A 26397-nucleotide genomic window follows, 5' to 3' on the forward strand; every position below is an offset into this window, starting at 1 on the left:
TCGTGTGATGTCGTCACTTGTGAGCCAATTAGGTGCGAAGGCCAGAGTGTGGGAGGGGGGGGTAATGTAATCATATAAATTACAATGGAAATCCATTACCGGTAGCGTTATTCCAGTTTGGGCAGGGCCCTATGGGAAGGGCCTTCCCACAATGGATGATGATGATGATGTGTGGGACAGCCATGTATGGTATTGCGAGCGGCTCGCAATCATAAAGTCTAAACCCTTTGGTGGATGACTTCAGCATCATCATCATCACGTCCCTGTGGGGCTGATACAATGAGTAACCAACACTGTGGGGGACGTCCACAAGTGATTTCCCTACGGGTAGACTCGCTCCCACCACAGGAACGTGGAATATTCCACCACGGGCTCAGGGCTGTTAAGACCGAAGCACGGCCCCTCAATGCTCATTTGAGAAAGACCTCGACTCGGGTATCGGTAGCAAGCCATTCCACGTTTTAAATGTTTATTTACAGGGAAAAGAGTTTCACAAGAACGTTGTTTCGTCCACGTTTTACTATTTCATACCAAAAAGGAAATAAATACCGTCTACAATCCCATAACCGTTCCCTTCTTCCCCGCAAATCAATATTTCAGTTGTAGAACAGGCTCAAGACTGCACGTAAACAGTAATTACAAGCGGTGTAATCACGACGCATCAATTCACCTATTAATATCGATTCTTAAGTTGGCAATAAACAAGCATTGAATTCAGTTTCAGCATGAATCATATACGGTGCAACGGGTCACACATACCCTGCAGACAATAGTGGCTGCAGTTTTCAGCACGCATTTGAAGCGTCTATTCTTCCCTGAAATTGTAACAAGTCATCGAGTTGCCAGCGCCGTTAATCCTCACATCCCCCTATATACCTCGAGACGATGCACGGTTCAATAAGAGTTCGAGAGCACGCGTCTATTTCAACTGACAGGCAAGTACAGCAGCAAGCTCTCACAATCGACTCCTCGCTTATCGTGACGTTGAAAACGTCGCCGTTTGACGCGGCGATCAAATAAGACAAGCCGCCGGTGGTGGCGAGCATTCGTCAATGATAAAACGCTGCAATGTTCCAATCGGCAACGTGAGTTGGAGGAGTTAACATAGTCCCACCTCGGGTCTTTCAGTCTCAGGTGATAACACGTGCCATTATGGACTATTTGTGAACCACGTAAAAAAATAAACTGCCGTAAGTCTGCGCTCCTTCAACAAAGCAGTAGCAAAACGACACGAACTCTAACCCTGAAAGCCCTCTCGTGGACAGCCGACCTTGACATTGGCCATTTCATTCCTGAACAATATTGTCACGTGCGAGAATAGGAGTGATCAGTGGAGCACAAGTTCAATGTGCGCTGGTCGTGTCGATGAATATGCTGCACCAGTGGAGGTCTTCACCAAACCAGTTTTCTGCAAAGCTGTCAATTTGCTGCGAGCACCAGTCTCCCGGAGAAAGTGCCAACGATGACTCAGAGCGCCTCGCTGTTTCTAAATTAATCCACTTGCACGCGTGGAAACCCGTGGAGGATGACTCCGTTGCCTCGGGACTTCTTTGCGGGCGCTGTACAGACAGAGCCGATGGGGGGGGGGGTCGTCAAGGACGGACAACTTGGAAGGTGGCACACAGGAATGGCCCCGTGGGGAGCAGGCTCAGCGATCCAGCGTGTTCAACAACAGCGACAACCGTCATTCGCCACTGAGTGGCGGTGACGTGTCCAGGCTAAGTGCACTTTAAGGCCACATGAAGTGTCCAACGCCCGCTGGCAGGAGGTCACGGGACAGACCCAAGTGCCATGGGTCGTCTGACTGAAATGACTGGCCGATGCACCACCTGTGCCCCCTACTGTGCCAACTTGCTGTGTTTTAGCCACCCGGCGCTCTGCTCGTTGTTGTGAGCGTCGCTCCTCTGTCCTCCGTTGTTGCTGTAGGGCGACTGCCTACAACTACCCAGTAGCATCCTTCACGAGCCTCCTCCACATAGGTCGATCTTGACATCGGCTGGTAACCAGTCATCAGCAAGTCCACTCAGCTCCACATCCTCTTGTACCACATCACTCCATCTCTTCTCTAGCCCGAGCCGCACCCGTTTAGCCCCCTTCTATCCGACCGAGCAAAAGTTGGCAAGACCATTCACACACCCGCACAGACACTGCTGTCGCGTCTCTGGAGAGCGGTGTGGTGGGCTGAAAAAATACAACGGCCATGCTCATCATCATTGTCATCCTTCGATCTGCGCACACGCTGAAACTGCAACTACTTCTGCGGGAAATGTTACAAACGCGCAAATGTGGGCACGATGTAGCGCCAGTGTTTGTCGCAATGCTAAGGTTGTGATATTAACACGTAGGCTTCCGTCGACCAATGTCATACATGATATAGTTTTATTTTGGGTTAGATCGCATAAATATAAATGTCGTTAAACCCGCCACCACCAGAGACAGCCAATTTAGTAAGGTTTGTCACGTAAGCAGAACAGGGTTGTGTTTCATCTTCTTGGTTCTTTCGGTAAAGTCACGTAGAAGGGAAGTAATAAAATAATAAAAACAAAACATAATAAAATAATTCTCACGACGTTTCGGCCACAACGCAAGCAGCCGTCCCCAGGTGCGTTGTGGCCGAAACGTCGTGAGAATTATTTTATTATGTTTTGTTTTTATTATTTTATTACTTCCCTTCTACGTGACTTTACCGAAAGAACCAAGAAGATGAATCCCTGCAGTCACGAAAGCTTTAAATCGAGGGTTGTGTTTATAGGGGTGTGATTGCAATTAATGTAGTGTTCACTCATGCCTAGTATTGCCGACCCGTCTTGGTTTTCCTAGGATTGTCTTCTTTTTTTATCAGTTGCAGGATAACGACTCAAGGCAATGCATGCACATACAGTTCTCCCATATTCTGGCATCGAGATTTTCTTCTTCCCATGATGTGTCCCCTGGTTTTGTGTAACTCAGAGCTGGAAACTCTACCAATGTCAGAAGGCATGACGGGGAAGCCAATTACGCACAACATTTACAAATCTAAAACATCAATTCTTGCATGAATCGAGACATGTATCGTCAGCTTGAGAATCGATAATCCTCAATCAACGTTTCGTTAAAGTCACGACTCTAGCGCAATGGCGGAACACACGTGAATTGTCATCCTCTCGCGCACGAAACATAACGCAAGCCATCGCAACTCAGGCTCCATACACAACACACGACAGAAAGCCTCAAGGCCTTTAGCAGTTTGGAGGCAAAAAAATAAAATAAAAAGTCTGGGGGAGGGGGGATGGGGAGTGTCGCACGCCACATTCCACCTTCTGACAGCTCAACCAAATTTACCAAATTGCTCGCGACGTGACAAACACGCCCCGCCGATTCAACACCAATTGGAAACGTGTCGGGGAGTCCTGGGCTAGACCGCAGCTTGCGCTACGGTAATCGAGCGCCGATCAGGTAAATGTGCACGTCGCAGAGGGCCGTCTTCTGAGCGTGCCGACGACGCGCAGAAAATTGCGGCCGCGAATTGCGCGGGGCGTCGTCCATTCATTAAGCTACTCGTTAAATGCACGGGGTGAGCCGTGCAGTCAACACGAGGGTGAATGCCCCGCTTCACAAGCTAATAAAAGATAACCTTGGAGACTGGCATGGCTAATGAAGAATGCTTTGCTCTTTTTAAAGCAAATGCAGTTGTCCAAAACGCCGACAAATTGCTTTATTGGTGTGCAACGTAAACGTAGGCTTTTGTTGTTTTTTTCCCTCGCGATTTCTTACGACTTTCATTCCCATCACGTTTCGTTTCTTTACGACATTTACGGGCGGCGAATCAGGACGACGGTTGCGCTCGCCCGATTTCAAGCGCAGTTCTTCTCCGAACTCCTCCACAATTCCGATAAACGCGTGCCACCCTGTGCTGAGCCACGTGTGGAATGGTGCTTGATAAACCACCATAGATGACGGCACTTTTGCAGAAATGGTTTTAATACTTTTGAGGGTTTTTTTGTTGCTTTTTAGAATAAACAAACCCAAGTGACACAAGTGATTGCACGCTACTCCATTAAAACCAAAATGTCATCCATAACAGGTCAATTTCTAGGATGAAGCAATGTTGCGGCGGTTAATGCACTAACACTATGAACCCGGAATACCTGAGATTGATTCCCAGCCACCGCACCTCCGATTAGCACGGTTGGCTATGTACGGCGTGAAAGAAGTTCACCATTCATACATACATATTCAAACCGACCCTGGCCACCAATCAGCACCAACCCACCCTCCCCACTCTTCCCTCATCCACAACGACCGGTGAAACAGGCCCCATGACTGGCACTGCATGTAAAAAATCATCTTGGTTATAATCAGTAGTCGACATCTCCAATATTTTGCAGTGTCAGTCAGAGTAACAGCCGCAGTCCAACCACCTCCAGTTGTCTGGCAGAGCCAAAGGTTGAGAGGTTAAAATTCCCACGCATCCATCCATCGCAGGCCGGCCATATCGCTGCTGGGATCCGTTGAGTAAGGCCCCGTCATCCCGTACGAAAGTGGGTGGAAGAGGTAAAAACTGCAGAAGCAAATATATACACGTACATTAGAAAACATGAATGCACATTTCATCGCATTTGAGTGAGTTTTTCACCATCCTGGAGCCAGCAGGCACGTTCCGGAAGGACACTGAGCACTGCAATGTCAATAAGGCATAATGCCACCCTAAGTAACACCTTCCATAGCACCTTCAGTAACACAAAGTAGCAGAGTAATTAAATCCCTGCTGCGCTCCACTGCCTTTGATGAAAACAAACCCATCACCATTCACAACAACTGTCAGGCGAGGTCAGTTATAATGAGCCACTTAAAGGACCAATGCTGCTCAATTAATGTGGGGAAATGAACAAAGGAAAGAAAATCGCTAACACTTACCGCACTTAAAATACAATGGACAAACTTAATTCCCCAACGTATAAAACGCACACGAGGCTTGCGTCGGTTGGCAGGAAACACCGCATCGATTGGCCTCGGTGTACGACCAATTTCACCCCGACGGCGTTTCTGAACGTCGCCTGCTAAACGCTCTCGCCACGCTGGCCAGGTGAGCGGACAGGTGAACAGGCAGGTGATCTTACAGGTGAGCGGACAGTGAGCGGGCAGATGAGCGGACAGGTGAGCGCGCAGGTAAGCGGGCAGGTGAGCGGACAGGTGAGCAGGCAGGTGAGCAGGCAGGTGAGCGGACAGGTGAGCGGGCAGGTGAGCGGGTAGATGAGCGGGCAGGTGAGCGGGCAGGTGATCTTACAGGTGAGCGGACAGGTGAGCGGGCAGGTGAGCGGGCAGGTGAGTGGACAGGTGATCTTACAGGTGAGCGGGCAGGTGAGCGGGCAGATGAGCGGGCAGGTGAGCGGGTAGGTGAGCGGGCGGTCGAGGCGCGTGCAGAAGCACATGGTTTCGCGGCAACATGGCGACCACTGCGGTTCGCTACGGTATATCGTACGATGTAAAATACACGATAATCGTACATAAAATAAACTAACAGTTATGAAATCGAATCGTTACCCTGATCGTTGACAATTCTTCACAACTCTGGGAGAATTCATTGTTATACTCCTGGACGTATCAACTAGAGATTAACAATACATTTTTGGAACAAAATAAAAAAAATCATCTAACTTTCTTTCCAAAAATCCTGAACTGTTGGGATACTATTTTTACCAGGTAAGGCCCACTGAGCTCATATTTTAGAAGCGACCTGGCCACAAATGACAGCTCGGCAAAGTGGCTTATCACGTGGAAATTTCTAAGCAGCCAAATGCTCAGAACGCATGTTTTTAAATGTGGAGGGAAAACCCGAAAGATCCGGAGAAGAATCCACGCAACCACGGGGAGGACATGCAAACTCCAAATATACAATAGGCATCAGGGTCGGGATCCTCCATTTAAAACAAGTAAACCCGTAAAAACAAAGTTTTTCACTATAAATCCTTTATATGCGTGGCGGCTAGAGTCCTCTCGTCCTCTGGCTTGAGATGGCTGCCACCTATGGGTCAGATGATTGTCTGCCACCATTAAGCAATTGGTAAGTAAATATTTAATTTGTTTTCCCTAAACAGTGTAAAATTTTGGAATTTTTTTTTCACGAAAATTAATTGTCACACACAACGAGTCTGTGTGGAAAATGTCAGCTTGATTGGATCACGGGAAGTGGGATAAAAAAACGAGCGAAAGATTTGCACGGTCCTAAGCAAGCAAGCGAACTTAATATAAAGAATTTAAAAATATATTCGCCTGTGGAGGACGCGGGGATCGATCCCGCGACCTTTGGCATGGGAAGCGAGGGCGCTACCAACTGCGCTACTCCGCCACGGCCTGTGGAGGGGTTACGCTCTGGGCTCTTACACTGTGACGTTCAGCCAAAGCCATGAATGAGTTCTATTTGAATATATGTAAAATCATTTTTTTTTGCCTAAAAAGTGTAAAATTTTGGGAATTTTTTTTCACGAACATTAATTGTCTCGCACAACGAGTCTGTGTGGAAAATGTCAGCTCGATTGGATCACGGGAAGTGGGTTAAAAAACGACCGAAAGATTTGCACGGTCCTAAGCAAGCAAGCAAGCACGCAAGCAAGCAAGCAAGCACGCAAGCAAGCAAGCGAACTTAATATAAAGGATTTAAAAATGTCATATCACGATTATTGCTGGCAGTTTTATTTACTTGAAATGTTTTATCTCCGTAAATAAATTTGCAAATAAATAGCTGTTATCTATTAAAGTGATACTTTGCACAAAAACATCTGAGAGTGATAGACAGCATGGAGTTTATATGATGTCAACATTTTCTTTCATTATTTTTTTTTCGGTTTGGCGGCATAACCCAAAAATCAATTCGGTCATAATATTGGCTGCGAAAACCAATGTGATCATTTGATTTGTGAATTTAATTATTTAATTGGTGTTGGCAGAACTGAGAGCATGTGCATTAAAGGCGATAGAGAATGTATTGATTTGCAAGGCAGGCCGATGCTGAGTGAATTACAATTCAAGAACGTTCAGACAATCTTTAGGTGTGTTGGGAGTACAGCAAACCATACTATACAAGTAAAAACGTGCAATCCAATAAAAAAAGTTACGGGTTATTGATATATCGATAAATGTCATGTCGATAAAAATTGATATCGCATCGTGAAATATGAGTTTGCGGCAACTTTTTTATCCGTTTAGTTTGTTGTCCTTCCCTTTTAGCACGGTTGGCTACGTACGGCGTGAAAGAAGTTCAACATACAAACACACACACATACAAACAACTGGAGCGGCACCTGTACACGCAGAGGAGCAGCATCAGCGCCGTCCCGGCCGTGTGCAACCTCTCCCTGGCGCGGCCCTGCAGAAGGAGGCCCACCCAGCGCAGAGCGGCGTCCCACGTGGCCGCTACCAGCACACGCAGAGAGGCGCGCAGAGACACGGAGACGTGAGCACGCACGGAGAGAGATAAGACAGCAAGATACAAAGAGACGTGAAGACGCATGACAACACAGAGAGACACACAAGAGACAAATACACAGACACAACAGAGACCCAAAAAAAACCAGACACACACATGAAGTGACACAGAGACAATACGAGACGCAGAGAGATTCAAAGAGACACAAAAAGGGACACAAAGAGACGCACACAGACACAATCTGGCAAAACTTTGCCTGAACAAAAAAATATAAGACAATCACAACCAATGGAAAGTGTCGACTTGTACGAACGCCTCGCCCCGCTGCGCACCTGTGAGCATGCTGCTGTACATCATTGCCGGGAAGTAGTGGTGGAAGTAGAGGACGCGACCCATCGTGAAGAATGGCAGGTAGTGCAGCATCCAGCCCAGGAACAACCAGAACCCGGCGTCCATAAACTCTGGGGTGCGGGCTGGGTGAGGGGATATATTTAGAATAATGAGAAACGCATCTTGGCCCTGACGTGTAGGCTTTCACAGGTAATACAGTAAAACCTTGGATTGCGAGCATAATTCGTTCCGGAAACGTGTTTGTAATCCAAAGCACTCGTATATCAGTTGTGATCACGTGACGTTCGGCAGACAAAGCGTATACACGTACTACTCGTGTTGCAAGACCTCGCTCGTTTATCAAATTCATATTTATTTTAAAAATGTGCTCGTCTTGCAAAACACTCGCAGACCAAGTTACTCGCAATCCAAGGTTTTACTGTACTATAAATGGCGCGCGCCAGCCCAATTTCTTCACGAGAACAAATAACAAGTTCGACACACGCTCGTCAATACCACGGCCACCACGAGAACATCGAACTTGAACTTCTTTCACACCGTACATAGCCAACCGTGCTAATCGGAGGAGAGAAGAGAGGTCGGGACCTCAGAAAATAACTGGGGGCAGGTGCGAAGAATTTGTCGGTGACTTTCCACGGTTGCCGACCAACTTGGGCTAGACAGAGCTCATCAGCTTCTTCCGTTTTAAATCAAATGTGTCTCTTGTTGACAAAGGCGAGGGAAGCAAGAAGGAGATGGCAAGCCATGTGGAGTGGAATGAGGTGGGAACCATCATGACCAGTTTTTTTAACACAAAGATTGGAGTAAGCAGAGCAAGAAGGTTAAAACAGCAACGTGGAAACAGCGTCAGTAAGATTAAGAGGAAAAGATGCATGATATGGCGACGTTTCAGGCGATGAGTCTTCTTCATAGCAGAGAATTCTTGCAATTTGTTCTTGTGCACCACTGCCTTGCACCTCCGACGAGCACGGGTGGCTACGTATGGTGTGAAAGAAGTTCAAGATGCACACACACACACCGCCGATCACACAAAATTATGGTTACATGTCTTCGTGGAGTTGAAGCTGTGTCTTGTCTAACTGCAGTCTCGGCAACCTCGCATCAACCGGATGACGACACACACAAAGTAAGAATTAACACGCGTAGATATGCAGGGGGAAGATGAGCAAATGTGTAAATAAGTACCTTGTATGTATGTTGTACGTCGCCAACTGTGCTAATCGGAGTCTGTAGTAGTGTAGTGTATCGTAGTGTAGGGTATAGTGTATGCTAGTGTAGTGTGTAGTGTATAGTAGTTTGTACGTATGATGAACTTCTTTCGCACCATACGTAGCCAACCGTGCTAATCGGAGTGTATAATCGTGCAGTGTATCGTAGTGTACAGTACTGTATAGTGTAGCGTGTAATGTACAGTGGTTTCTATGTATGTTGGATTTCTTTTGCACCGTACGTCACCAACTGTGCTAATTGGAGGTGCGGGAATCCAACTGTGTTTCTGAGAACTGTTGTCATAGACTAAGTGTCTAATTCTCAAGGTCTCCGTGGTCAATACAAGTTGTCCTCGTTTCACCAGAGGCAGGCAAGAGAGTAATAATGTACCGGTCCTCAGTTGCTTTGAGAATTCCTGCCCAATTTGTAAGAGAATGGAGGAGTGGAGGAGAAGCTGCCCAGCGTGGTCACAATGCTCGCGGGAGGTCTGGGCACTGGGCACGCTGGCTCCGTTGTGTCGTTACCCAAGTAAGAAGGGGCAGTCCGAGCGCACGCTCTGTCGTCACATCTCACCCTGAAGCTTGCTGGCCAGGGGGCATCGGCGACGGATCGCAAACCCCAAGAAGCAGAACATCACCAGAAACACAAAGAGGCTGCCCAGGTTCCACCACCAAATTACCTGACCACGACACAAAACCGGTGATCAATGAGTAAGCACATAACACAGGTATATAAACAGGTATGCGATTATACCTGGACAGCTATCGCAGTGCAGAAACAAAGCACAGTCGTACTGTTCCTTATATTCTCCCCGCCTTCCCAAACCCACACACTGACCATCGTGGTGAAGCATGGTCAAATAACCGCCGTGACAGACACGGGGTGTGGGGGGGAGCCCCTCATCCAGCAGTGGATTCAACAATGCCTGTACATGCAGATACACTGGTAAAAATGTAAAACCTGCATTTGATGAGTTAAGCAAGAAAACTGCAGATAAATTACGAATGTTCCATTCATCGGATCACTGGACTGCATGCTGGATGTGCAAGTGTCTTATTATTATCATTCCAGCAATCCGTTTTTTTTAACAAAACCCCAAACGAGAACCGTGCGCAATTCTAACATGGACCAGTGTGCGCTGCTTTAATGGCAAAGCTGGTCCTCGGAGTGTCTGATCTCTCAATTTGTGCCCAAATCCAGCATCCCTGGGCAACCACTCGCACCTTCAACGTCAGCCACATCGCGGCTCGGCCAATTTGTGATACGTTTTCTAAGAACAGACACCCACTGCTCTCAATTTACACTCCGATCTGCTCCTCACCTCTCGTCCGCTGGAGCTGAATGCCAAGCAGGACTGATAGTGAGTTAGTAATTGAACGGAATGCTGAACATTTTTACTTTCCTTCACGTCGTAATTGGTACATTCGTGCGAGGACAAAAGGTGACAAAATGCCACTCACCGGATTTCCCAATAAGTACACGCGGTAATCGGTCTCATTAACGCCCGAAAACCGCTGGCCCTGAAGGAAAAAAGTAATTCGATTTTCTGAGAACACGTGCGTGTGCGTGTGCGCATGCGTGTGTCCATACATACATACATGTGGGTGTGCGTGACACAGTTACATGAGACAATGAACTATTGATGTTCCAAACTGCAAAGAAAAATATGACCAGCAAAAATCAACAATGATGAAAAATAAGAATAAGTTTTACCCTTTACGGCAAAGAATCAGGTGTGAAGACGTTAAAACACCAAACAGATACCTTTTGCAAAGCATCAAGTCTGCATTAACCACACGCACTTGTGACAAAACATGCAAAGCAAACATGCTCTGATAATATATGCATTTTTCGATTTAAAGCTTTCGTGACTGCAGGGATTCATCTTCTTGGTTTTTTTCGGTAAAGTCACGTAGAAGGGAAGTAATAAAATAATAAAAATAAAACATAATAAAATTAAACAATTCTCACGACGTTTCGGCCACAACGCAAGCAGCCGTCCTCAGGTGAAGAATGAGACACTTCAAGCTAGGAACTTACATATAAGCTGGGTTGGGGTATAAGCTGGGTTGGAGGTGTTTTATTTTTATTATTTTATTACTTCCCTTCTACGTGACTTTACCGAAAAAACCAAGAAGATGAATACATGCATTGTCTTTGGAACTGATTGGCCTCCACCAGAGACAGCAAAAAAGTGAACAGCACAAAGACAATGCACTATCAGAGCATTTCTAGCGCGGATCGAGCAGTTATATCTATAGGACCTTTTCTAGCAGTATCAAGAATGGCGTTCTCTAGTCTGACACTAGTGAGACTAGGCCATAAAGAAGGCTGTCTCTGGTGCAGGCCAGGCCAATCAGTTTCATAGACAATGCCATCTATTATCAGAGCATGTTGGTTTGCATGTTCACCACAAGTACGTGTGGTTAATGCGGACTTGATGCCTTGCAAAAGGTTTCTATTTGGTGTTTGGACATCTAATCACCTGTTTTATTGCCAGAAAGGGTAAAACCTATTTTTATATTTCATCATTCTTGATATTGGCAAAAAAAAGGTCCGAAAAAATCTAAAAGTTCTGTAATGTGAATTTCAATAAGTAGCGTGTAACTTATATAGAGACGAGTCAACAGACGAATACATTGAGACGAATAGAACGAGTATATTTTTAAGCACATGTTACATTTAATCAGACTATCCACTCAGGCTCAGTGTGACTCACACATTGTGAAGCGGACCTAACTTTCAATAGGCTTCTGAAGATAGCACCTCCATAATTAATTGACTACCTTCAAAAAGCCGTACAGGATCAAAGGCAAATGGATGAATTATGGAATAAGGTTTGCTTAGGATCTCTAAAGCAATTGGATAGCAGATATCAATAAATATTAATGCTCGTAATTTATCAACATTTAATATAGAATTGATATAGTTCTAAAGTAAGATCTGGTGCAGATTTATATTCAAGTCAAGCGTAGGAGTATAGGCCGAGACAGTCTGTAGCAGCATCAACCATCCGGCTCCAACCCCTAGCGGTCCCTCCTGGCACTAGGCCCCAAAGTGAACTCCCTTCTTAGGGGCCCCTCCTGGCAAAGCCGCAGTAGTCTATGTTCAGTCACAGTCATGTTAGTTTCAAGCACTAGCACAATGTTTGCGAAGACATTTAAGAACGAAGGAATTTAGTCATGCCCTCAATGATCCTTTGAGCATCTGCGTCTCGGCTCTTTAAAGTGAGACAAAGTACAAGAACCTTGAAAGCACGAAGATGATGGCAACACCAAATACTGTGGGTTTGGCGATTCCACTAACCTTTAAGCCAGCCTCAGTCGTACTGAGACTTCTCATTATGAATCTCTGTTGCTCTAGATAATGCTACCAAGCTAAATGAACCGATCCCAAAACCCAGACATTCTCGTGACAAACTTGCACAAGAGACTGCACAACACGACGAGTCATGAACAGCCTGTCGTTTGGTTTTAACGCGGGAGACTGGAAATTCAACTGGCTCAACATCCAACACAAAGATGTCAAGATTTATACGACTTCATATGAAAGACACAAACAGGCAGCGGTCACGCACTGGCTAAAACACTGCGCTGTTAACCTGGTTCCCTAAGTGCGATTCCCAGCCATGGCTCACAATGGTGCCGAGTGATTTCTGGGCCCCCCAAACCCACCCCCCCCCGTTTCACTAATCTGTGTCAGTCATGGCAGGTGGTCAGACCACCTCCCATGACTGACACACGACGTATAAAAGCCTGTAAATCCAGCAAAGGATTATTAAAAAAATTGCTTCGTAGTTTGACAAAACCTATTCACAGCAATGACCGCTGTGACAATAATGTGTGCAACAAAGTGGCGTGGAACTGCAAGCCAAATGCACGGTTCCCTTTTTTTTCATATCGTAAATGATTTAATTATAACAACAACAAACAAAAAACCACCTTCGATCTACATTTCCAAGTACCAGAGGTGAAACGGTGCAAGAGTGGTTAGCTCATTGCAACCCGACTTAAATTCCTGGCCACAGCCAACGCCAGTGTCAGTTTGACAAGTCGGCTTTCGCGACCAATATTATTCATAATAGAAGGGTTTTTTGGTTTAGATCACGTAAGTATAAATGTGTCGGAAAGCCACCACCACCCGACACAGCCAATTAGTAAGGTTTATCAAGTAAACAAAACATGCCAATTTGTTACTCATTCAACCAACCGGTGTGTTGGAGAGTAAACCCACAGCATTTAGAATTTGAGTACGTTTTTGCTGGTAATTACATCCAGCATCATCGGGCGATTTTGCCCAATGATGCTAGATGTAATTATCGCCGATGATGCTGGATATATTTACCAAGGAAACATCCATCGAATCACGTCAATTCATCGAATCGCGAGGAGAGCAAGACCTTCACACGTGTCAAAGAGAAATCAGCAACCTGAGCCTTACCCGGTAGTTGATGGGCCACTGCCACGGCTGTGAAGTCACTTCATTCTCCTTGGGTTTCAGCCCACTGTTGCTCTGCAAAAACCAAACCGGTGACATTTCACTACGATACCTGTAGAACCTCATTATTTTTATCATGCTTATTAACCCAGGAAAGCCTCATTGAGTCTCAAGAAACATTTTCAGGACAGTCCTGGCAAGTTTTCACAGTAGGTGGGGGGGGGGGGCAATGTTGCTAAGCATGATCCCAACTGACTATATTGCATATAATATTTCAGCATTGGGATGTTTTGCCAATACCAATTACAATGTTTGTTTTTGGGTTTGTTTAGCAATGGGAGGAAACCATAGATCCCAGAGAAAACCCGTGCAGAACAGGGGGGAGAACATACAAACCCCCAAACACGATAGATGCCCGTGTTGGGAATCGAACCCAGGTGCTTATGACTGCAAGGCACAAGTTTCACTATTATGCCACCCCTGTCACCTCATCGCAACAAGCTCTATGTTCATCCCATGAGATTCTCTGGATTAAAAATAGCGGTAAATATTTAGGGGATGACAGTTGCTAGCTGGGACTTGCACTTCCCCATTATTTTATTTTTAGCATTACCCTTACATCCTGTCATGTGCACACACACACACACAGCCTGATCCATTTATAGACACCCCACTAGATGTCAAGTGAGCACCTTTCTTCTGCAAGAAATGAATGAAAACCGTGGAATCAACGGCGCCACATCTTACTGAGGAGAGTGTCACAAGATGTAACACTCGTATTGAGATCGGTGGGACGCGTGTAGATGCTTAGAAATAAAATCCCATTTTCTCCGTAATTTCTTCACGTAATTTTAGTGGGGTATCTAGAAATGGATCCGTACCTTGTGTGTGGGCATTACTTAACCGTTATAGTCATAGAGACAAAATTACCTCTGCCATGGGAATATGGAACGCCCACCACTATCTTGGGGCTGGTAACAAATAGGATAACCCTCAGTATGACTTTCTTGAGCAGATGAGAGTGGTGGGGCAGTAGTTTTCATAATGACCTTTGAACCCGGTGTCCTGAGTTTGATCTCAATCATGGCTAACATCAGCAGTGAGTGACATCTGAACTATTCCTGGACCCCCCTCCCACCCACGCCGTCACTAACCGGCACTGATCAGCATGGTGGACTATATTCTTAGGTTTTTTCGGTAAAGTCACGTAGGTAAAACATCAAAATTAATGAAAATAAAATAAAATAAAAACAAAAATCACGACGTTTCGGAGGCAACACAAGTCTCCGTCATCAGGTGGGACCGTCACAGCCGAATTAGCTGCATCAAGATGCATCAAGATTCAGCTAATTCGGCTGTGACGGTCCCACCTGATGACGGAGACTTGTGCATCAAGATGCAGCTAATTCGGCTATGACGGTCCCACCTGATGACGGAGACTTGTGTTGCCTCCGAAACGTCGTGATTTTTGTTTTTATTTTTATTTTATTTTATTTTCATTAATTTTGATGTTTTACCTACGTGACTTTACCGAAAAAACCTAAGAATATGATTCATTGCAGTCACGAAAGCTTCAAATCTAGAATGGTGGACTATGTCCAAACGACCACAAAGACCAAACACAGTATGGGGAAAACGTCATCCAGCAGTGGATTGGCAAAATATTAAAACCTATTTTGAGACAATTTTTTTATTTACTAAAATACAGCACTCTAGGAGTGTGTAATAATACACCAATATTATTTAAGCTCACCACATGTGCATCAAATTATGTGTGGAAGAATCCGATGTTTTTGCACCCATATGTCGGATTTAACGGGTTCACGTGACCTCTGCAGGCAATAAGAGGTCACTACAATTACTACAAAGGTTATAAACACAATCGGTTATAAAATCGAATCGTGGCTCTGATCGTTCACAATTCATCGCAACTCTGGGAGAATTAATTGTTATACTCCTGCCACGTATCGAATAGACATTAACAATACATTTTTTAAACAAACAAAAAATAATCTAACTTGCTTCCCAAAAATCCTACCCCTTGTTGCACTCAATTTCTACCAGGTAAAGCCCACTGAGCTTTCTAGCTCTTTTTCAGAAGCGACCTGGCCACAAACGATAGCTCAACGAAGTGGGAATTTACAGCAGCCAAATACTAAAAACGCATGTTTCTAAATGTAGAGGGAGAAACCATGATGGGGGGACCTGGAGAAAAACCCACGCAACCACGGGGAGAGACACACAAACTTCAAATATACAGGCATCAGGGTTGGGATCACACCAGGTGAGGGAGGTAACATCTTGCCACCACTCACCTGCGCCATAACGATGTGGGACTCGATAAAAACCTCCAGGAAGGACGACTTGAACACTTCAAAACTGACGTTGGGCACTGCAAATGTGACAGCGTTAAGTGCATGCATGTATACCGTAAAGCATTTCGTTTCATGGCCACAGATAAAGGTGAAATGCTTTTGTGGAAAGTTGCAGAGAAATGTATATTTATTTTTGTTAAAAGTTATTTAGGCTAATGAAGCAAATGAAACTGTACAAACGAGTCAAAACAATCCAGAAAACAGGTTTTTTTTTGGGTCAGATCACGTAAATATATAAATGTGTCGTTAACCCACCACCACCCAACACAGCCAACTAGTAAGGTTTGTCACGTAAACAGAACGTGGCCAATTCGTTACTAGTACAGCACAACGGTGTGTTGGACAGCAAAGCCACACCATTTACAATCTGAGCACGACGTTTCGCCAGTAATTACAGCCAGATGAAGCTGGTTGTAATTACTGGAAAAACTTCGTACGCTGATTGTAAATGTTGTGGCTTTGCTCCCCAACACACCGGTGTGCTGTACTAGTAACGAATTGGCACGTTCTGTTTACGTGACAAACCTTACTAATTGGCTGTGTCGGGTGGTGGCGGGTTTAACAACACATTAAAAAATGTACGCGGTCTAACCCAAAAAACCTGTATCATGGATATTGGTCGCGTAAGCCTACGTGTTAAACCGAGACAAAACAATATTAGAAAAATACAAACATGATGATTCATTAAAATAAATTCCTTTTAATATGAATCCCGAACATTAATACAATACCACTTGGATTTAAATATGATTGGATATAGCATCTAAATCCAACAGCATCTCAAGATGAGGTGTCCAAGTCAGCGCTACATCCGCTGAACATAATATTAAAACTGTTAGACAGGCAGGCACAGAGAGATGAACAGATATCATCTATTCACATCGGTTTAATTTCTCAGGCGACAGAATCGAAGGAAGACGTTTTCCACATAAGACTCAACGATTATGAATTTGAAGTTAATGCTTGCGACGTAAAAAAAACAGCTACGTACTTTTTTTTCATCCCGGCATCATTGCATCAAAACTCACTTTTGGGATGAATATGCTCCTCCACATTCCAGAGGACGTTCCCCGTGTCCTTCTTATACGGGTTACAGGTCACCTCCATCTGATCGTAGCCCCTTCAAAGACACCACATCACAAAGACAAAGATCCCCACATAGCCATAGCAGACTGTTGGGGCAAGTGCTCTTAGCGAGCACCTATGAAGGCACGGCACACGAGGGGATGGGTGGCCAGCACCACGCCCGGCCGCCTTTGTCTCCTTAGTGGCGATTTTTACACATTGCACCAGGTATTCATTTGTGGCTGAGTCGACCTAGGGGAGACCCGGGACCAGTTCAGATCATCACTGGTGTTGGCCATGAGCGGGAATCGAACTCGGGTCACCGGGTTTGTAAGCGCAGCGTGCTAACCGTTGCACCACCGCCACCACAACACACAAAGATAAAGACAAAGATCCCCCGTATAGCCTTAACAGACTGTAGAGGTAAGCGCTGTTAGCGAGCACCTATGAAGGCCGGAACGGAACACGAACGAGGCGGTGGGTGGCCAGCACCACGCCCGACCGCCTTGGTCTCCCCAGTGGCGATGTCGACCTAGAGGAGGCCCAGGACCGGTTCAGATAATCGTCACTGGTGTTGGCCGTGAGCGGGAATCGAACCCAGGTCGCCGGGTTCGTAAGCGCAGCGTGCTAACCGTTGCACCACCGCCACCACAACACACACACACAAACAAACACACACACAGCCCTGTCGCTAAAGCTTACTGACCCCCTTCAAGAGTGCACTCAACCGACCATTCAATCGCAACGGATGGATGAGACCACACCGTCACAAAGCAGGCAGCTTCCAGCACTCTGTATTTGCCAAAGAATCGATGAGGCACACAGCTGTAAAATTAATGGCGCAGATGCGCAGGACTTTTGGAATAAATAAGAAGCAATGAAGCAGTTCACTTTTTCTCTCCGTACCGTATTTCATTATCACTGTTCACTACGTTGCTGCTTTCTTCCTCTCCCTTGCAAGAGGCTAAAAGAAAATCATTATCATCCCACCCCTTTGCTCCACAACATCCCTTAAGATTACGGGGTGGGCTCAGTCAGTCGGTGATACTCTTCCCTTATTTTAGCTGAGAGCCCAGTGCGACTAAAAGTGTCTCTTTAGAGGTAAATCTGGGTTGCAAAGCAGACAGAATCCACAACATAATTCAGGGTCAAAATATTAAACAAAACAGAAACACATCGGGCACATCAACCCTCCGGTTGCCAAGCACCGACCCGCAGGCCGAAATTGCCAAGCAGCCTGCAACAAACAGCACGGATGCAGGCACGATCGTAAAACCGTTACTTGCTCCGAGCAAGGTTAACCGTAAGAGTTTGGGGGGGGGAGGGAGGGAAGAGATGACGGGAGGGAATTCCAAAGTGGGGCAGCGCGAGTGAAAAGAAGCAGAGGGGGGGAAGCATTGTAAATGTGAAGTTTTATAAATTTCAAGTTCAAGTTCATTTATTAGGTATAGCCCTGTGAGCCATTCGGCTCTTGAATCGGGTGCAACCGCAACAAACAAAAAAACTAAAACATGAACAAAAAACATCTTAAAGTGAATATGTGACTAAGTGCAAACAGAAGAAAGACAGCAGAAAAAAACACCGTACACCAACGCTGTGCGCAAAAATCCCAGTGGGATGCAAGTCAAACAACAACAACAATTATTATGACTGTGGGAGGTGGGCACCCTGCGCCGTGGGAGGGAGGCTGGACAGGCCACTGCGCCCACCCCCGAACGCGGCTCTCACCACTTGGGCAGCGCCTTGGAGTGTGAGTGCAGCAGGCAGCCTGTGGAGACGTGCACCAGGCGCATTCGGCTCCGCACCACCCCAAGCGCCTCTCCCGTCGCGCCGCCCACCACCTCCACGCGCCATAAGTCGTTGGAGTCCCCCGTGCCGTTCTGAGGCCGGCACAGAGACCACGTGCATCGTTATTGTTGTTATTACGACTACTGCTCGACTTGTTTACTCATGAGAGACTCACGGAGTCACCAAGAATCTTTGATCGGGAGCGTCCTGCCTCCTGACGACGCGTTTTACAGTCGGGGGCGACGTTGCGATGTAATAATCCCAAACGAGAGTTTTGCCGGTAATAATTTGTTGTGTTTTTTTCAGCTATGGGAGGAAATTGGAGCACCCGGAGGAAACTCGTGCAGAACAGGGCGAGAACGTACACACTCCGCACAGAAAAGTGCTCCAGTCAGGGATCGAACCCAGGGCCTCCCTGCTGTGAGGCGAAAGTGTTACCACTGCACCATGCTGCCATGCGCACACCCACACAGATATACACAGCTGTATACACACATATACACATATGTATACCCAACATGCAATGAAACAGATTTTCCCACAGAACCATGAACATACACACCCCACACACACATATACAAGGACAAAGATCCCCCTATAGCCTTTAACTAACTATTGGGGCAAGTGCTGTTAGCGAGCACCTATGAAGGCCGGCACGGCACACAAGGGGGTGGGTTACCACCCCCTTGTCTCCCCAGTGGCGGCGTTTACACATTGCACCAGGTCCTCATGTGTGGCTGAGTTGGGCTCAGGGAGACACGGGATCGGTTCAGATATTCGCCATTGTTATGGATCGTGAGCGGGAATCGAACTCAGGTGGACGGGTTTGTAGCGCAGCGTACTAACTGCTGCGCCACCGCCACACACACACACAAAGGCAGGCGAACCGATGGGCCGCTCTGTAAATTCAGACTCTCACATGGCAACAAACATAAAACCGAGAACTATTTCCACGACAGATGTTGCGAGGGGCTTCGGGGACTCTCACAGGAATGGCGGTGTTTATTTTTATTCCATTATATTTGTTTACATTCATTTACACTGACAACCCGTTAAGATTTATTTTAAAGATACCGTTTTTGCCCGTGTTCTGCACCATCGTTTTTAGGCATTCGATAATGGTGGACTTCCGATTGGTTACATTAACAGCGAGCGAGTATGTTGGACGCATCCGAGGCCGTAGACTATCCATCCCGGCTGGCGGACGAGAATATTTAAAAAGAGCTGCTCCTGTAGCAACAATGCAACTGGTATACAAAATATATATCAGTTTTATTCCTCTTCTTGGTTCTTTTGGTAAAGTCACGTAGAAGGGAAATAATAAAATAATAAAAATAAAACATAATAAAATAATTCTCACGACGTTTCGGCCACAACGCAAGCAGCCGTCCTCAGGTGAAGAACATGTCTGTCGGAAAGACAGCGTCTGAATGGGCACCACCAGGCTTGACAACGTCGTGAGAATAATTTTATAATGTTTTATTTTTATTATTTTATTATTTCCCTTCTATGTGACTTTACCGAAAGAACCAAGAAGATGAATCCCTGCAGTCACGAAAGCTTTAAATCGGAGTTTTTATTCCTTTTAAAATAAGATTTTATAATCATCCAACGTTAATAATTTATTACACATTCTAACTAAGGGCTGAAAGCGTTCATGCATGAGCTCAGTCCATCCGTCTGTTCATGTGTATAAAGTGGAGGGTCACGATAACTCTCGTAAAGATGATACAATATTCGCGAACCTTCAGCATAAAGTTGCACCGATTTAAAAAAAACGGTCAAATTTCATCAAAGGGATGCCACTTAAAAAAATAAGATTTGTTGGCCAAGGCAATGACACGTCATTTGACATCATCTCGTTGTGCAGCTTGGAATCTATTGTTATTTCTAATTTCAAATGTGTTACAGAATCCATGCATATGCATTATTTTTAATCGTCATTTTCATCTTTGTACGAATGTTAACAAGAGTGCAAAAGGTCTGAATATAAATTTCGCCAAAATACGTTTCCACATTCATAAATATCGCCTCTGAATTTGTATGCATCGACAAACGCAGCATAATCATTGTGATGTTACGCAATGACTGGAAACAGTGACTCGCTGATTCAGTCAAATTGTAATATATCCTGATATTACCTAGGCCTTCGGAATTATCCGGCCACAATTTCAGTGAACTGGCTCAATCAGCTTCATCCACCAGCAGCTCGCCACTCTGACAAATCCAAGCATAGTCCGACACTCAACTCACTTGCAATTTCGTGAAAATAATGAAGCACAGCATGGAACTGACAACAAAATAGAATGCCCTAGCCAGAGCTCGGTTGTTAATCTATTACGCTGCGATGAAATTACCAAAAATGTTCCAATTGCAAGTGGTTGAAGGGAAAACATCGAATGCGCAATTGCTTTTGCGTCTACACGCTGTTAATATATCTACATTATCATCCATTACCGGTTACCGACGCAGGACGCTTCCAAGGTTATTCGTGGGGGTCATTGTAAACGTAACCAAAGCACGGGCCGAGCCGCAACGGCCATACCTCCCCGTAGCCGGTGACCTGCCAGTGCTTCGAGGAGAGGGGAGCGCGCTCCTTGTGACTGTGCAGATTCCTCTTTGTTCTGTTGGCGCAAACACAAACCCAACGTTCCTTGTTAGAGGTGCGGCAATCCACCACCCTTAGCTCCCCGATGCCCCCCACTCTGTCCGAACCCTCCACCGAGCCATTACCACTGTCACGATTCAATTGTCACAACTGAAGATTACGATTCATGCAAATGATTGAGAGACCAGGCATCAGCACCATTACCTTTTAATTTAAAAAACGCATGAACGTCGCGACACGTATGGATTAGAGATGGAACAGATTCCCCCAGCCACCCAGCAATTTGATGTATCGTCGCGATTCTTGGCTTCAAATTGACTCAAGAATTAGTTCTCTTTTTTTCCTTGCGGTGAATGGTAGTGGCCTCTAGTGGCTGGAGGGATCACGTGAACCCATTGCAATGTAACAGAGATGAATCGAAAATCGTCAATTCGTACACGCACGATTGGATGCATGTATCATGAGCTTAAGAATCGATATTAATTGATGAATCAATGGGTCATTATACCCCTATCCCTCGTGTACATTTTCCACTCCAGGAGGCTAGTGGCATCAGTGATACATCACAATGGCAATTTTTTAAGGACAGCTTTAAATTTGTGATAAAACCAAGTGCAGCTCAATATGGAATAAATGCCGCAGTTATATAATGCATGCATTTATAAATGTGGACTAACAGTTTAATCAAATTCACTTCTGTTCCGTATATCACAGCGCTATTGAAAATGATCGATGCCTTGGGTTTCCTGGCTGGGCTCCTTTCTCCCCAACAGTAACTCCTGAGCAGTTGTGTGACATTGCCATGGAAACTAACTCGGTAACTGGCTAAATTTGGATTTCCCGTGGAAGAAATAAACATTGAATTATAACTGCGGAATGAGTTAATAGGCGGCTACGATGAAAAGGGTGAGGGTAACAAATCCTGAAGACGGACCACGGGTGACTTAACGCCAGAAACTCCAGCAGCTCTTCAATACAATTTCCCGTTTTTTTATCTCATCCTCCCTTGCTTTGCACTATTATTATTTGAATCCTCATCATCATCGTCATCATCGTCGTCTTCATCACGCCTGCGGCACATTCTGGCGCAACTCACGCGACGTGCTCCAGGCGGATGACGTCTCCATTCTGCACGAGTTCCGGGGGTTCGCTGTCACCTGCGAGGGCGATCGGCGCGGATATCACCCTCATTAGCGCGGCCACACGCACCCAGCCGACGACAGCTGCCACGCTCATTAAACATCACGAGTACCCCCTTCGAATAATTGATATCTCCCTTTTTACTTCAGGGACGCGGCATTCAAATACTTTTTTTCTCTCTCGAATAGCGCCGCGCGCTCTCGCTCGCTCTCTTACTCGGATTCCGGTCGTGCTTCTTGACGAGCCACATGTTGTTGTGGTCTTTGTGGGTGTAGGCGGTGATCTGTCGGGGATGACATCAAAGGATAGCATGAGGTGAACAAACAAACCAAAAAGGCTCCTGTTTCTTCAAAGCCTCGAAGCGATGCTTTCCCGGGCTAATTTCGGTGACCCAACGCGTCTTTGTGCTTGGCGCACTTCGGTCCGCCCCCACTCCGGGCTTCCGTGCAATTTTGTTGGGAAATAACGAGACAAAAAAAGTGCATTTCCTGAAAGCAGAAATGTATGCCCTCCTATTAAATGCTGCCTATGTATTCTGCGCACTTGCAAGATTGAGTGATGAAGTAAAGGGAAATGCGCAGCCCTGCAATTACTTCCTCATGCTGCGGTTGTTATAAAGGCAATCAACTACAGGTAGCTCTAGAAGGCCCCTATAGAGGGTATTTCGCCTACTCTTCCACGCTGGTCATACATCTTGGAAGATGTAGGTGTACCCATACTTTACCCCACCACACACAACCTGCCTATCGACTATATGCGGTGAACTTGCACAAATGTCTCAACTGCCGCCCTGGAAGATCGAATCAAACTGCTATTGCAAGTTACACGATGGCAGTGGATGGGAATAATAATAATAATGCCCTTTATATAACCAGGAAAGCCTCACTGAGTCTCAAGACTCTTTTTCAGGAGGGTCCTGCATTGTGCTGCTTGGCCAATTCCATTCATAAGTGTTTGGCATGCGGGAGGAAACAAGAGCACCCAGTGAATTCCTTGCTGCACCACCATCTCCTAACCACCTTGACTCGAACCTACAAAATCTTCGTATTTCCAGGCAGTCTTCCATCTAGTTTCCAAGAGCTAACAAAAGCGGGCACATTCAGGATGATTTGGTTCGATAAGAGCATCATCCCTTGATAAGAGCGTCATCGGATGATGGGATCATTTTGGCACTATGAAGAACAACTGCCGACTTGTGTCCGCTCCCCTCTGCATGCCCAGTAAAGCCTTAATGTTCGCAGGGGATGCGTTCCTTGAGAACGGCATGAATATTACATCTGCGAATATTGATATTTAAAGCTTATGAGCAAAATTGGTTTGGGGGGCATAAACAAAATGTGACGTTTACACAAAAACACATAAAGTGAAAATATCAATGAATAATTAAGAAAATATTCCACACTTGAACACGTGATAAATTAATGAAGATGCCCAGTTTAACACGTAGGCTTTCATGACCAATATTATCCATAATAGAAGTGTTTTTGGTTTAGATCGCGTAAATAGAAATGTGTCGTTAAACCCACCACCACTACCCGACGCAGCCAATTAGTAGTAAGGTTTGTCACGTCAACAAAACATCCCAATTAGTTACTCGTTCAGCACACCGCTTGTGTGTTGGAGAGTAAACCCACAACATTTACAATTCTAGCACGACATTTTGCCGGTAATTACAAGCAGCCTCATCAGGCGACAGCCAGAATTGTGGAGAAGTCCTGTTTCGGTCTTAAATAGGGGAGTGGGGGGGTAAATACGCAGTGTTATTTGAACTCACCTTCAATGGCGATGATCGTAAAGGAAAGCGCTTGTGTGTAAATGGGGCGGCAGACAGAGGCGGACCGAGAGGGAGAGCGGCGTGGCGCGTTGGGGGGTATTTTCAGGATCCGCGACGCTCACACGCCTCACCACTTCTTGTCGGGCGGTTGCAAGCTTAATGGCGGTGAACATTTAAAATGCAACCCACGGCGAATTTCAAATCGCACGACGCGAAGAATGTATCGCGAGGACGCAAAAACCGCGATCGCAACATCCGCCAGTGTCGAGAATTTACCATGTTTCTAAATTGTTGTTGTCCACGGCACGGCGCAAAGCGTTGGTCACACTTTGCGTCTCAGTAATGAAATGGCAGATTTGCCGGTGGTAATCGAATGTCACGGATGCGAGCCACCGCCAGCCTTAAAGTGTCACGAGACATTTGTGACCCCAACGCGAGCGATGCTTAATGCCCTTGCGGAAAGCGCCGACGTGATGTCACCGGAACTGAATCGCGAATGTCGTTACCTGCTGCTGCTTGGCCCCCACGCCCTCAGGGTAGAGGTGCCAGTGTGAGTGCAGGTAGCCTCCCGCTGTCCGCACATTCTTCAGCGTCACCACCGATCCGTACGCGATGTCTGTTTGTGGACAAACACCACGTCGCGCGTCAGCGAGCGCTCGAGCATTCAGGTCACTTGACAAACATGAACAGAAGAATATGAACAGAGTGGCCACGTGGTTCAGAGGTCTCGGAACCTAGCTGGCACCGCTGAGCTCCTGGGTTAATATCTGAGGTTTCAGCTGCACGTGATGATCACCTATTGCTTCACACCAGAGGTGGGACAAAGTCATTGTTATGCAAGTCACAAGTAAGTCTCAAGTCTTTGCTCTCGAGTCCCGAGTCAAGTCGAGTCAAAGATGAGGCAAGTCCAAGTCGAGTCTGAAGTCATCAAAATCATGACTCGAGTCTGACTCGAGTCCAAGTCGCATGAATCGAGTCCACACCTCTGCTTCACACACACACAAAGATGTCGTATGAAATACATTTTTTGCGTGTAACTTGTAAAACTGTCAACTCTCAGAATTTAAACGATTTGATTTACGGCCATGTCACAAACATATAAATGACTGAGCACATGAGGAAATGCATTTCCTAGTCTCCTTGCTCGTCTTCGTATGGCCGATATTGATGCGGAGCAACAACTATGATTTTAATCTTGATTTGAAGCTTTCGTGACTGCAGGAATCCATACTCTTTGGTTCTTTCGGTAAAGTCACGTAGGTAGAACAATTAAATAAAAACAATATATCACGGCGTTTCGATCGCAACACAAGCGATCGTCCTCAGGCGGAAAAAATAATCCAGCAGTAGAACTGCTGAACCAGGAGGAACACAGCGAGAAAGCTGCTACAACAAGAGATTATAGATGTTGGCCAAGGGCAAGGAGGCGGGGTCTGAGCTGGAAAGGAGTCCCATCCCCGCACGCAAGCACATCAGTTGTGTCAATGGGAGAGATTAGGGAGAGAGATTAGCATGTCAAAGTAAATGAGCTTCCGTCTCCGCATAAGAGTACCGTCCCCGCATATGCGCACAGCAGCAGTGTTAATGGGATATTAGCACTATGTTGATGGGAGAGATTAGGCAGAGAGATTAGGGAGATTAGCAAGTTAATGTCATGTCGATGTGCCAGATAATTGCGTCAGGAATATGAAAGGTCACTTAAAAACTCAGATATAACTCCGTGATATCCCCTTTTGTGGACCATTCTACGTGAGAGATTTTAGTGCATACTTGATATCAAGACAAAATGTCAACAGCACAATTTGATGAATGTTCGTAAAAAAATATATAAACATTAACACAGCGCTTACAATGACGTACAAACTCCAAATAGTACGGATGTATTGCTCCAAAGTTTAATTGATCAATTTTGTAATTTACATGAACGATCAGGAAAGTAAAAATCAATTATTTCAATTCATAAACATTCACCTGAGGACGGCTGCTTGCGTTGTGGCCAAAACGTCGTGAGAATTATTTTATTATGTTTTGTTTTTATTATTTTATTACTCCCCTTCTACGTGACTTTACCGAAAGAACCAAGAAGATGAATCCCTGCAGTCACGAAAGCTTTAAATCGAAAATTAACAAGACCATAGATTCTATAGATTACCACGGTGGTAACTTCAGCAAGCACAACGGCAACAACAGAAGCAACGTGCTAATCGAATTAATAAACTATAGCAACTCGTAGAAACATGCTCCT

The 26397-nt window shown here is 45.7% G+C and overlaps 1 protein-coding gene across 2 annotated transcripts in view; it reads right to left on the reverse strand.

The window, feature by feature from the left end:
* Window positions 1-446: 446 nt before the first annotated feature.
* POMT2 (protein O-mannosyltransferase 2) overlaps window positions 447-26397 on the reverse strand; it is a 45641-nt gene continuing 19690 nt past the window's right edge. Inside the window, exons 9-22 of one of the 2 annotated variants that reach the window (XM_078864398.1) lie at window positions 24659-24768; window positions 22595-22661; window positions 22335-22395; window positions 21176-21254; window positions 18571-18722; window positions 16806-16897; window positions 15718-15794; window positions 13406-13477; window positions 10426-10485; window positions 9539-9644; window positions 7738-7878; window positions 7281-7392; window positions 4401-4540; window positions 447-1559 (exon numbers count right to left, since the gene is read on the reverse strand). In XM_078864398.1, coding sequence (XP_078720524.1) covers window positions 4435-4540; window positions 7281-7392; window positions 7738-7878; window positions 9539-9644; window positions 10426-10485; window positions 13406-13477; window positions 15718-15794; window positions 16806-16897; window positions 18571-18722; window positions 21176-21254; window positions 22335-22395; window positions 22595-22661; window positions 24659-24768 — 1235 coding nt within the window. In that variant the 3' untranslated portion in view covers window positions 447-1559; window positions 4401-4434. Of the gene's footprint in view, window positions 4541-7280; window positions 7393-7737; window positions 7879-9538; window positions 9645-10425; window positions 10486-13405; window positions 13478-15717; window positions 15795-16805; window positions 16898-18570; window positions 18723-21175; window positions 21255-22334; window positions 22396-22594; window positions 22662-24658; window positions 24769-26397 lie in introns of both variants that reach the window. The other variant, XM_078864397.1, reaches the window with a different exon arrangement.

The sequence above is a fragment of the Lampetra fluviatilis genome, chromosome 18, assembly GCF_964198595.1.
Source record: "Lampetra fluviatilis chromosome 18, kcLamFluv1.1, whole genome shotgun sequence".
Lineage (NCBI taxonomy): Eukaryota > Metazoa > Chordata > Hyperoartia > Petromyzontiformes > Petromyzontidae > Lampetra > Lampetra fluviatilis.